At 41.1% G+C, this 12,968-nt stretch overlaps 1 protein-coding gene across 1 annotated transcript in view; it reads right to left on the bottom strand.

Moving 5' to 3' along the window:
• CFAP47 (cilia and flagella associated protein 47) overlaps positions 1–12,968 on the bottom strand; it is a 396,096-nt gene that overhangs the window by 352,115 nt on the left and 31,013 nt on the right. Inside the window, 4 exon segments of the mRNA XM_036439773.1 lie at positions 32–221; positions 3,754–3,989; positions 8,913–9,040; positions 11,298–11,458. Of these exon segments, the coding sequence (XP_036295666.1) occupies positions 32–221; positions 3,754–3,989; positions 8,913–9,040; positions 11,298–11,458 (715 nt within the window).

Raw genomic sequence — 12,968 nt, 5'->3', positions numbered from 1 at the left:
TAAAAAAAGGTAAGGATCCATGATAGCTTACCAGGATTAATTTGAAACACAACTTTCTTGTTGGAAATTTTGCAGGCACCCTTGAAAACTAAATGTATGTTATAAAAAGGTCTCAGCGATAAAGATTGATAATTTTTATCTGCTACTGGGCCAATGAAGTCTATGAACTGCTTCACTTTAAAGACTCCAATTTGATGTGGAATGAATGAACTTGTCACTTTCTAAAAAAAAAAGAAGAAGAAAAGTAACCAGTTGTTATAGGCTAAATGTTTTTGAACCCCAAAACCCTAATGCCCAGTGTGATAGAATTAAAAGATGACATGATTAGGTTATGAGAACAGAACCCTCCTGAATGGATTTAGTGCTTTTATAAAAAAATAAAAAAATAAAATAAAATAAAAAATAAATTTAAAAAAAGGCCCCATAGAGTTCCCTAGTCCCTTCCACCGTGTGAGAATACATGGGCTGCAACCAGGAAAAGGGCCCTCACCTGACCATATTGGCTGATCTAGAACTTTCAACCTCCAGAACTATGAGAAATAAACTACACAGTCTAAGATATTTTGTTATAGCAGCTCAAATGGATTAAGAAAAAAAATCAAAAAAATAGTTTATAAAATTTTGAAAGCTAGTTCATCATGGAGATATTCGAGTTATTTAGAAATATATGCAGTATTGAGGAACCTTTGTGACACATTTTATTGGGAAATTATTTAAGAAAAAATTAAGGACAAAGGTACTTAAGCATTTCTATAATGTCAGATTAAGGACATCCAGAATTCTACTCCTCTACAAACAGAAAAAGACCACTGGAATAAATGTCAAAATCAACTTCTCAGTTATTTGAAAATTACCTAAAAGCTTGCAAAAAGCCAATGAGTATTTATTTAAGTACGAAATGGCTGACTGTCTGAAAGAATAAAAGGTTTTTCCCTGGCTGGTTTGGCTCAGTGGATACAGCTTCGGCCTGCAGACTGAAGAATCCCAGGTTTGATTCCAGTCAAGGGCACATGTCTGGGTTATGGGGTCGATCCCCAGTAGGGGGCGTGCAGGAGCAGCCAATTATTGATGTTTCTATCTCTCTCTCCCCTCCCTCTTCCTCTCTGAAATCAAATAAAAAAAATTTAAAGAAGAATAAAAGATTTTGTGGCATTTTGCTTCTTGTAATCCCATTCCCCTATTCCTAGCTAGTTCTGTACTCTTCTCAGAAAACAACAGCCTTGCCACTGTGGCAGCTATAAAAATAGCCAGCCTAGCAGCCGTTGAGGAGAAAAAATAGTTCTGAAGTTCTCAAAAACCCATGCCCAGAGAACTGCCCCTATCTGTCCTATCTGGAAGCTGGCTGAAAAGTCTATTATGAGGGCACACCTTTAACTGACCTTACTCAGCTAACTGTGTGAACAACTCTCCCCCAAAAGTTTTGCTTCCCTCCAAAAAAATAAGTAGTAATTGTTGAACATCACAGCAACCTGAGTAGCATTACCATCTATACTAATGAAAGGGTAATATGCTAATTAGACCAGATGTCTTCCGAACAACCATCTTGACAAAGCTGGACATGGGTGAAGCTGCCCACCTGTGGTCCCAGATGCCAGTGGCTGTGGCTACAGCTGCAGCCCGGGAGAGGGAGAAGCCACCTTCACTGCAGTCCCAGGCACCAATGCCTGTGGCTGTGGCCCAGGAGAGGGACAAACTTCCCACTCCATGGTCCTGGGCACCAGTGCCTACGGTCCAGGTGAAGCCACCTGCCCATGGTCCCCTGTGGTTGTGGCTGGCCGGGCGAAGACAGCCTGGTTCCTGGGGCCTGAGGCCAGCCAGAGGGAGGGAAACCAGGTCCCAGGTGCCTGCGGTCAGCCAGAGAGAAACCTGTGTCCTGAGAGGGGGCAGAAGCAGTTAGGGGCGATCAGGCCAGCAAGGGAGAAGTTAGGGGTGATCAGGCCAGTAGGGGAGCAATTAGGAGCAATCAGGAAGACAGGCAGAGGTGGTTAGGGGAGATCAGGCAGACAGGCAGAGGTGGTTAAGGGAGATCAGGCGGGCAGGCAGAGGGGTTAGGGGTAATCAGGCAGGCAGGCGAGCAGTTAGGAGCCAGTGGTCCTGGATCGCAAGAGTCATGTCCAACATCCTCTGAGGGGTCGTGAATTGGAGAGGGTGCAGGCCAGGCTGAGGGACACCCCCCCACACACACACACACAAAAAAAAATTTCATGCATCAGGACTCTAGTTTAAAGCTAATAAGAGGCTAAACAAACACAAGAAAGGGACAGACAGAATGAAAAAAGGAAGGAAGATGGAAAGCAGGAAGGCAGGAAGGGAGAAAGGGAGGAAGGGAGGAAGGAAGGAAGGGAGGGAGGAAGGGAGGAAGTGGGGAAGGGAGGAAGGGAGGAAGGAAGGAAAGAAGGAAGGAAGGGAGTAAAGAAAGAGGTAGGAAGGGAGGGAAAGGGACAGAGGAAAAAGAAAAAAGGGGAAGAGGGGAGGGGAGGGAAGGGAAGGCGAGGGGATGTAAAATGAATTATTCACAAGGTTATTTGAAAAACTAACATATTCCTAGGAAGCTAGAATGCTACATACATGTAGAGGACTGTATCTGCCCAGGAAATTTTAAGAAAGCTCTAATTTCTCATCTCTAGCTGACTTTGAGAACCTCTACAAAGAAGAATTGATAAAACATCGAAAAAATTCCCCACCCAACACACTTACATAAAGGCTCTTGGCAAAGACTATAAGACTTATTGGTACAAAGAATTTAAGAGAATCTCTCCCCAGTCATTAGCTAACTTCCAAATTAACTGAATTACAAGCACCTGGCCCTGGCCCTGTCATCTTCCCTACACTCAGCTCCTATCCACCCACTGCTGGCATATCTGATGATGCTGGGCGTCCTGTTGAAAACCTGCCCCTGGATCTGCCACCCCTCACTGCACCCCAGGCACACAATGCCCTTGACTAGTGGCTGCAGGATGCCTTCCATATCTGCCTCTGAAGAGCTTGGGGTAGAGGTTGGGGGACAAGGAGAGATATGCAAAAGGCTCAGAGGCTCATCCCTTTAGGAAGTACTCAGACTATGGTGCTATTTTGCCCCATATCCCCTCACTTCATGGGAGGACACACCCAGGGCACCTCAGAAGTAAAACAGCTACAATCTCTCTCTCTTGTTTTGGGTTAGCTGGCACTGGGGCAGGTACCTGGGCTACAGCTTCTGCCCACAGCATTGGACTTCCTCTTCTGCCAGGTATATACCCCAGCTTGGCCAGCCTTCAGTCTGACAGTGTGACCCAAAGAATATTGACTCCCCCTAGCATCTATGGGATTGGGATGAGTACCTTGCTCCCACCTCCTTTTCACCTTTTGCTGCTATGGCAGCTGCTAGCATGGTGGCATCTCACACTTGTTCCTGGGTTCCAGTGTCTAAACAAGGGCTGTGGGGCCTATTCCTGCATCCTCCCACAGTGGGGAGTGCCAGGACACTCTGCTGGATATTTAGGGGCTGGCCTCTTGGGCAGTAGAGAAATAAATACTCAGAAAAACAATTTTTTTTTAGAAACTGTAACTATTTTTTACACTTCACATTTCCTATAGTATCAAATGCTTTTCTGGGCAGATGAAAAGCACTTATATAATTATGGATACTGTGTGAGTGTCAATACAAAAGTACTCATAACTAGGCCACAGAAGACATACACTTTATAAACATTGGTGCAAAAAATTTTTTTTTTAATATTTGAAGTATGTGAAAGCATAGAAGAATTATCTTACCTGCATACATCCTTCATCAACACTGCCCCTTTCAGGTCGAATTCTAAAATGTGCAGTTTTTCTAAAGCGATACATCACAGGAAGTGATTTGGATCGATTTTCCATATTAAATGAAATCTTTGAACATTCACCAAAGGAGCAAGTTGGGAAAGTAAGAAAGTTTCCTGAATTAAACTGCACTAAAACAGGAAGTCCTGAGCCTGTCAGTGCTAATTCCAGTTTCTGAAGTTGTTCATCTGTAAAAACAATAGCTGCTTTTTAACATAAAAAGTGTTTTAGGAATCCAAAATATACAGTATTTGCTCAGTCCAAAAAGTGTCATCTGGAAGATCTGATGCTAATTCAGTTTTTCCTTCGACAAAAACAGTGAGTGCTTTCTCTGCACCAAGTACTTGTTAGGAGGAAAAAAAGCCTTTCTTTTTCTTTGCTGTGGCCTTACACAATTTATGAGAAGCACCTGGTTATTAAACCCCTATCACATGTGTCAAACACAAGGCCCGCGGGCCAAATCCGTCCCGCCAGGCCTTGCAATGTGGCCCGCACCGCGCTGTCATCACTGCACTCCGCTGCGTTTCCATCACAATGACAGTTTATGACTGTTCAGTAAACCATTCGGCCCGTGATTTAGGCTGGATTTTAGATTTTGGCCCCTTCTCTGATTGAGTTCGACACCCCTACTAGATTGTCAGCTCCTCTGATTCAAACAGCCCCTCTGTTCAAACTGCAAGACAAAGATAAGCTTCTTTCAAGGCTACATTCTTGCATACCCCTCCTCCTCCCCAGAAAATGGGGGCTAGAAAGTTTCTAGTTAGTAAAAGGGCTCTCCTCCCTCATATTCTAACCCAAGCTGCCCTCCTTTTAGAACTCTTTGTAACTTTTGCTCTAAGAATGTTTTACAGACTTTGGAAAAATACTGATAAGACACCTCCCCAGGAAACCTGTCTGGACTGTCTCCTGAAGAAATAATAAAGACAAACCCACTGATGTCTTCTCAGTTTTAGCCCAAAAGTCCTCCTCCCTTCCTTGTCGCCTAGCAACAACAGCCATTAAAGAAGCAGGTCAGTGTTTACTTCCTTGCCTGGCAATGCAGTGGCTCTTTCCTTTCAGTGAAAATAAAGTGATCTCTCTCTCTCTCTCTTTCTGCCCCCCCCCCCTTCTCTCACTTGTGAGTTCTTTTACATCCCTAAGGACCCCCAAACCCTAACAGTACTCTTTGAGGCCTTGGAGATATCCTTTTGTAAGAGACTTTACATTTTTATCAGGGAAATATCCATTTGTGAGGGTGTCTTCCTGTGCACCAGAAAGGAATTTGTATCAATGGAGAAAGCACAGATCTAAAACTGCATAACAATCTTTTTGTTTTTTACTGTGGTCTGCCTGAAAATCTCCCATAATTGGCTCCTCATCCCCAGTATCTTTTGTCTTTAGCTGGAGATGGATTTAAGGTTGTATCCTGGGATATTTCAAAGAGTTACTCAGTTGTCCTGAATATCTCCAATGTATGCTGGAAATATACATGTTATTAAACTTCTATAGGTTTTTCTCCTGTTATCTATCTTTTATTATAGTGGGTCTCAATCAAGAATTTAGAAGAGTCGAAGTAAAATTCTTTTTCCTCCCCTACAAGGATAAGACAGAGTACATTATCTTGGAGCTGCTCTTTTATATGGGAGAATCCAAAAAGGCATCTCTGATAGGGAGACATTTAAGCAAATGGACTCTGGAAAAAAATCATGTGACAATCTCATAAAAGTGCTTTCCAGATAGAACAGAAAGGACAAAACTCTAAGGTAAGAATTTGTTTGGCATGTTACAAACATCCTAAGGAACCAAATATGTCTGGTGAGAAGGATCGTGAGCAATGGTCAGATTTAAGATATATATTAGTTACTTATTTATTTATTTGAGAGAGAGATTTGTTGTTCCATCCATTTATTCACTCATTGGTTGCTTCTTGTATGTACCTTGACCAAGGTTCAAACTCACAACTATGGGGTATCAGGATGATGCTCTAGCCAACTGAGCTGCCTGGCCATAGCTAAGATATATTTTTAGGGTAGTTAACAAAATTTGCTGATGGATTGAATGTAGAATATGAAATTAGACACATGATCAATGATGATGCTAAGGATTTGGGGCTGAGCAACTGAAGTGATGGAATTGCCACTTCTTGAAACAGGAAAGAATTCAGGAAGGACAGGTTATGCAGAAGCCAGGAGTACTATTTTAGACATATTAAGTTTGAGATACCTAGTAGGTAACCAAGTGAAAATGTCTACTAGATCACTTAATGTATTCATGAGTTTAGAGTAAAGATGAAGGAGGAAGTATTAAAGATTTGAGGTGAAAAGAAGTGTGTGATATCAATCTCAATTGTGAGAATGTAAATGAATGTAGGAAAGCAACAGGAATGGCAAACAGCTTAAAGGACCTACTTGGGGTTAGTGATTGTAGTTAAAAAGTGAAACATCACAGTTTTGTTTTGTTTTTCTCCATCACAAGTTGCTTCCCAGGTGCAGACACAAAGAGGCTGAGATTAAAGATTTTACACTCAATCAATATGGGAGATGGGCCAAGATATTTAAGTGTACATGGGAAAAGATGACTAAAATAATGGACAATGCTATATAATAAGGAGGTAATATGCAAATTGACCACCACTCCAACACACAAGATGGCTGCCCCCATGTGAATACAAGATGGCCAGCAGGGAAGGACAGTTTTGGGTAATCAGGCAAGCAGGGGAGGGCAGTTGGGAGGGACCAGGCCTGCAAGGGAGGGCAGTTGGGGGCGATCAGGCTGGCAGAGGAGGGCAGTTGGGGAGAACCAGGCCTGCAGAGGAGTGCAGTTGGGGGAACCAGATCTGAAGGGGAGGGCAGTTGGAGGGAACAAGGCCTACAGGGGAGGGCAGTTAGGGGGGACTAGATTGGCAAAGGAAGGCAGTTAGGAGTGACCATGCCAGCAGGGGTGGACAGTTACGGGTGACCAGGTCGGCAGATGATGGCAGTTAGGGGTGACCAGGATGGTAGGGGAGGGCAGTTGGGGGTGATTAGGCCTGCAGGGGAGGATAGATAGGGGTGACTGGGCCAGCAGGGGAGGGCAATAGGGCTGGCAGGGGAGCAGTTAGGCATCAATCAGGCTGGCAGGGCAGTGGTTAGAGGGTGATCAGGCAGGCAGGCAGAAGCGGTTAGGGGCAATCAGGAAGGCAGGCAGGCGAGTGGTTGGGAGCCAGCAGTCCTGGATTATGAGAGGGATGTCCAACTGCCTACATCCTTGACTAGGCCTGATCACGGTGGATCGGGCCTAATTGGGCAGTCGGACATCCCTTGAGGGGTCCCAGATTGGAGAGGATGCAGACTGGACTGAGGGACACACTCACCCCCTGTGCATGAATTACATGCACCAGGCTCTAGTGGAATACAAGCTACCGTAGGTAATAACAGAAACATGAACTTTTGGACAAGCTACCGTAGGTAATAACAGAAACATGAACTTTTGGAGATACTAAAAAGAAGGCATGTCCTAAATTGTGTGATAGAGCAGTTTTGAGGAGAGAGAATCCCCAAAAAGCATTTATATTTCTGCACTGATGCTCTTACTAGCCAATCCTAGACTTTAAATTACCTTTAAAGCAAACCTAGCATCTCCATCTTTAGCCATTCCAAACTAGATAAATTTGTAATCCTGGAACAAATACTACAACAATCAGCAGGAAGAGCTCAATATCATAAACCATGATATAATAACAGAGCAATCAATTTCTGCCCTAAGAACACAATTCAACGCTGCTCAAGAAAATTTATCACTGTACTCTAGACTTGCCATGGCTCATCTTTATGGATTTGATCCCTCACCTGCCTATATCTTTATTTTCTATTTGATCTGTTTTATTAAGCTGACCTCCAAGTCTTGTTCCATTTTTGCTCACTACAGTCCATCCAATATTACCTGAGAATGTAAAAAGTGCAATGCATTTCAACATGTTGCCTATAAAGCATATGCACTTATCAATATCCTAAAAAAGGATATTGAACCCTATTTACCAGAGCTCTAAGTTGTGTTATTTGATTGTTACTGTATATAGATTCTCAGAGCTGAGTATCTGGTAAAAATGGAATGGATCATTTGTTCTCATAATGAGAAAGCTAAAAGGTTAATTTCAATGTAACCCTGATATTGGGGGGTGGGGGGCACTAGCAATCTGAGTCTGTGCCAGCAAGCTAATGTATATTTTTGATAACCTATAATTAAATTATTGCCTCTTTTTCCACAAACTGGTCTTGCAAGACCTGTTACCTAAATGCTCACATTTTGCAGAGGCCATAAAACATGACACATCCTCCAACACCTGGGGCTTTTTGCAAAGCCTCCGAAAGGTACAGAAATATAACCCATATGTGTGGGACAAAGACACCAAAAGGGTACAAAGGGAAAGTTCCACCATATTGGTTTGCTCAGATTTTGGCATAATAAAGAGATGGCTGGCATAATAAAGCTGTGTAACTCCATTTCTCTAAGCATCGCTTGGGTTTCTTTGGTCTTCTACAACAATATCAATCTCTAAGAGACAAACTAAGATTATGTAGGAAAAAAAGACAAGTTGTTTTTTATTTTTGTTTTTAGCTAAACTATAGATCAGTGATTTGCAACCTTTTTCATCTCGTGACACACATAAACTACTGACAAAAATTCTGCAGCACACCAAAAATACATTTTTGCTGATCTGACAAAAAATAGGTATAATTTTGATTCATTCTCACTGAACAGCTATTGTTGTATCAGCTGTTTTCACTTTTTATTTGACAATCTAAGAGATAAATGGTTAGTGTCCCTGACTATATAGTCAGATATTGCATGTTTTAAAAATCTGTAGCACACCAGTTGAAAATTGTGCTCTAGAACATCATGTTTATCTAATGTTTTTTAAAAAACAATAATTTTCCCTAAATTATAGTTGGAAGATTACTATGCAAATGATTTTGAGGTTGATTAATATTTTACATGCCTCAGAAGACACTTTATGATATCTTGATTATTTGAATTTTCATTCTATTTAATGGTTATATATTTTTATCATATTGCCTCTACAAATATTGATGTCCAAACTTTTAAACAATTTGAACTACTATAAATTTATTATTACATCATTTCATACTTACTTTTGATGGTTTTAGAGTCATTATCTCTCAAAAACCCATCCTTACTTCCTACAGATTCAAATCTCAAAAAAACAGCATAATCTTGCCTGTGTGAAGGATCATAATCCTTTTTTCCTTCAGTAATTATCCTGTAAAAAATTACAATCAGTTATTTTTACAGCAAAGACAATGCACTTTGTTACCTCTCACAAGGGAATATCAACTGAATCCTTAAATCTATGCAAGAGATAAAAGTTCAGGAATAAAAATATAATTGTGATCCATTTTTCAATTTTACTGAGCAGACAGAAACTTGCCAAAAGAAGGCTACAAAATGTAAATATCCCCCCAAACGTCAGATCATGGCAAAATTTGCAAGGGTAACATAATTACTGTCAGCTCCAAAGCCACTTTCTTTTTTTTTTTTAATATATTTTTTTTATTGATTTTATACAGAGAGGAAGGGAGAGAGACAGAGAGTTAGAAACATCGATGAGAGAGAGTCATCGATCAGCTGCCTCCTGCACCACCCCCCCACTGGGGATATGCCCGCAACCAAGGTACATGCCTTTGACCAGAATCGAACCCGGGACCCTTCAGTCCCCAAGCTGACGCTCTATCTATTGAGCCAAACCGGTCCCGGCTCCAAAGCCACTTTCTATATAAAAGTTTTTCTTTTTATTCACACTTCATTGCTGGCTCAGGTCTCTGTTTTTCTCTGAAATAGTCCTTCTTGACCAGCTATGATTGCTCAGTGGATTGAGCATCGCCCCATGGACTAAGAAGTTCCGGGTTCAATTCCCAGTCAGGGTACACATCTGTGTTGCAGGCTTGATACCCAGTATGGGGTGTGCAGGAGGCAACCAATCAAGATTCTCTCTCATCATTGATATTTCTATGTCTCTCTCCCTTCCTCTCTGAAATCAATAAAACATATTTTGAAATAGTCCTTATTTCAAGATATAATTGCAAACTTCTGTTACATAAGTGTTCCTCCCATAGACAAAGAACATATTGCTAGCCATATCCTCGTTACAAAACAGTAACTTAAAGAACAAGATTTGCAGAAAAGGCAAGGAAAGATGTAAAGGAGAAGAAAAGTAGGACCAAAAGTAGGACTTAAAAAGTCAGACTAGTTACTTGTCTTAACTAGAAGTCAGTTTTTTAGCAGTGGATACTCAAATAGATACACAAAAGGCTGATATTAATATTACCAAGGAATGCAAATAGAATGTTGAGAAAACATGTAACTAAGACTTCAATTCATACTCATATTTATGAGTTTATGCTAGACTCTCAATTACCATGCTGCCATGAAAAGAAATTCATATTTATAATTTTAAAGATTTTGTATTAGTTTTACAGATTCACCAAAGAAATTCCTGTATGAAGGTATGACAAATAAGGCAAGTACAGATTGTACAAATAGAATATTAACATTAACCAAACTCAGTTTCAGCAAACAATTGGTATTATCAAGGGACACTATAGCCATAAAAAGAATATTACCCATTCCCTGCCTTCTCACAAACAAGGATAAACATATGTAAAATTAGATAGGTTATCACCACACACTACAACCTCTCAAGTGTAGCTTAAATTTCTACTACATTTTTAAAATAGCATTTCCAAATATATTTTCAAACTAAATAACCAAACCAAGAACTCAGAATTATGAAAAATATCCGTTGGCAAGAGTTCTCAAAGTCTGTATGAATTTCAGCTACCAACTCTGGTTGATACCAACAATTGCTATAGGCTTAATATTAATTCATGAAACTCAGTCAGCAAGCATTTTTCCCTGGCAGGAGCACTGCATCCTCTTTGGAGCTATCTAGAACACACTACATTCCACTGGCCATCATCTAACTTCTTCAGGGACAAGGTCTTGGTTGTACAGATTTGTTTGGAGCCACAACCCAAAACTTCACTTTCACCACTTCATTTCCACCAGTCTGGAGAGATTTTTAATTTAGCATGAAGCAGTTAGGCCATATTTTTAAATATTGGAAATAATATTAAGCATGTTAGGAATAGTTAGAACCATAACAAGAAAAATCCGATTTCTATCTCTTGGCAAGTTTTTTTTTTTTTTTTTAATATATTTTATTGATTTTTCACAGAGAGGAAGGGAGAGAGATAGAGAGCCAGAAATGTCGATGAGAGAGAAACATTGACCAGCTGCCTCTTGCACACCCCCTACTGGGGATGTGCCTGCAACCAAGGTACATGCCCTTGACCGGAATCGAACCTGGGACCTTTCAGTCCGCAGACCGACGCTCTACCACTGAGCCAAACCGGCTTCGGCTCTTGGCAAGTTTTAATGTTAAAGTCAGTTTGATGAATGTATGGTTAATGTACTTTCCATTAATAAGGAACATCACAATGGAATTGATTTTTGCTTACTTTGGACTGAAACAAAATGTAATTTTAGTCTTTTGATAAGGTAATAATCTCCCTTCATTAGGAACACAGGAGATAAAAGTAGTAATATCCATGTTCTTTATTTGCCTTATGAAGGCAAGATTATTTATAGCAACATCTGTTCTTTGTTGAGTATTTGTACCCTGTAAGATAAATCAGAAATAAGAGTATTATGGAAAACATTAACAAAATATTTTAGAGGTCATAAAATAATTATAGAAATTCTAGCATCTTGAAAATAGAGAATATATGTGCCTTTAAAGTAATATACATAACTTTGGTGAAGGTACATCATAAAATTTAAATAACTTTAAAAATTGATGAGAGCAGAAACCCCACAGTTAGTCACTTATTTATAAGAAACACTTGTCTAATTTAATTCAGATGTATTACTATCAGTGTTAGTTTAATTTACTGAACTTTTTCAGGTTACTCTTGAAAACATATGAAATAAAATTTTATCTATCTGCATGTTAAAACATATTTAGAATAATTAAACAATTAAACAGCTTGTTGGGAAGATGGATTTGAGAATTGGTTTTCCCATATTCTCGAGTTAGGCCTTCTTGATCAATAAACCTTTCCTTGCTCTTAAGAACAAAACAAGAAGCAATTTGTTGGTTATTAGTTCAAAACAATGTTTCAAAACATAATACCTGGATTCTGAAGATAGTGACTAGCAGGAAGGTAGGGTGGAAGGAAGTATGAGAAATTGAGGGAGTGATAGAGGAGTACGTGGACGTGTTTGGTGTGTGTGTGTATGAGCTAGGGACGGCTAGATCCTGCAGGTCTCCCAAGGGGCTGCCAAATTGGGCAGTCTTAGACAGCAGAGTCCCACTGCCACATCGGACACTCCAGAGTGGTCAGCACAGGCATAGAGACCACACCATCAGAGCTGCTTGAGACTAAGATCCTGGACTCAGCACTACTCAGTCTGGTCTGAGACAAACTGGGGCCCTGGAGCCACTGGGGATGGAAACCTTTGACCACAGCTGTAGACCCACAGACACCAAGAATCCAGACATCCTGGCCAAAATTTTCTGTGAGTCACAGAGCCCATCCCTCTCCCTACAGGCAGCAGCATAGGAACTGCTAGACCTGCCCCTTGCACAGTGTTGCCATGCCGCTACAGGAATTTGAGCCTGGAAGCACGCGAACACTGGGAATCTGTTCCTTGCAATGCAATCCACTGACCAAACCCCATGCCCAAGCAGGGTAGCAGGGCCACTTGTCTTTGATTCTGGGCAACCAAACATGAAAGTCTATTTTCCTCAGCACAGGAGTGGGTCACCTGCTGACACAGTGCTGTTGTGCAACCCAGTCCTCCAAGCTGACCAGGTCCCCGATTCTCTGGGCGAGAGGCAGCACTGGGCACCAGTGACTTGACTCTGCTTCTTATAACGTGTGCCTGGGATCCCTGAATCCCAGTGCATACACACTAAGAGCCAATAACTCCAAGTCTTGGCACATAAACACACAGGAACCCTTATTCTAAGCTTGAGGTCACACCAAGGAACAGAGAATCTGATATTTGATTCTTGGTGCAGGCACAGGGGAACTCTGACTCCTGGCACACAATAGGGGACTCTGATTTTCAGCACATACCAGCAGAATCTCGGTTTCAGTGAGGCACAGGTGGGGTTGCTGATTCTA

The sequence above is a fragment of the Pipistrellus kuhlii genome, unplaced genomic scaffold (assembly GCF_014108245.1).
Source record: "Pipistrellus kuhlii isolate mPipKuh1 unplaced genomic scaffold, mPipKuh1.p scaffold_m20_p_16, whole genome shotgun sequence".
Taxonomy (NCBI): Eukaryota; Metazoa; Chordata; class Mammalia; order Chiroptera; family Vespertilionidae; genus Pipistrellus; species Pipistrellus kuhlii.
This window is presented reverse-complemented; position numbering and strand designations above follow the sequence as displayed.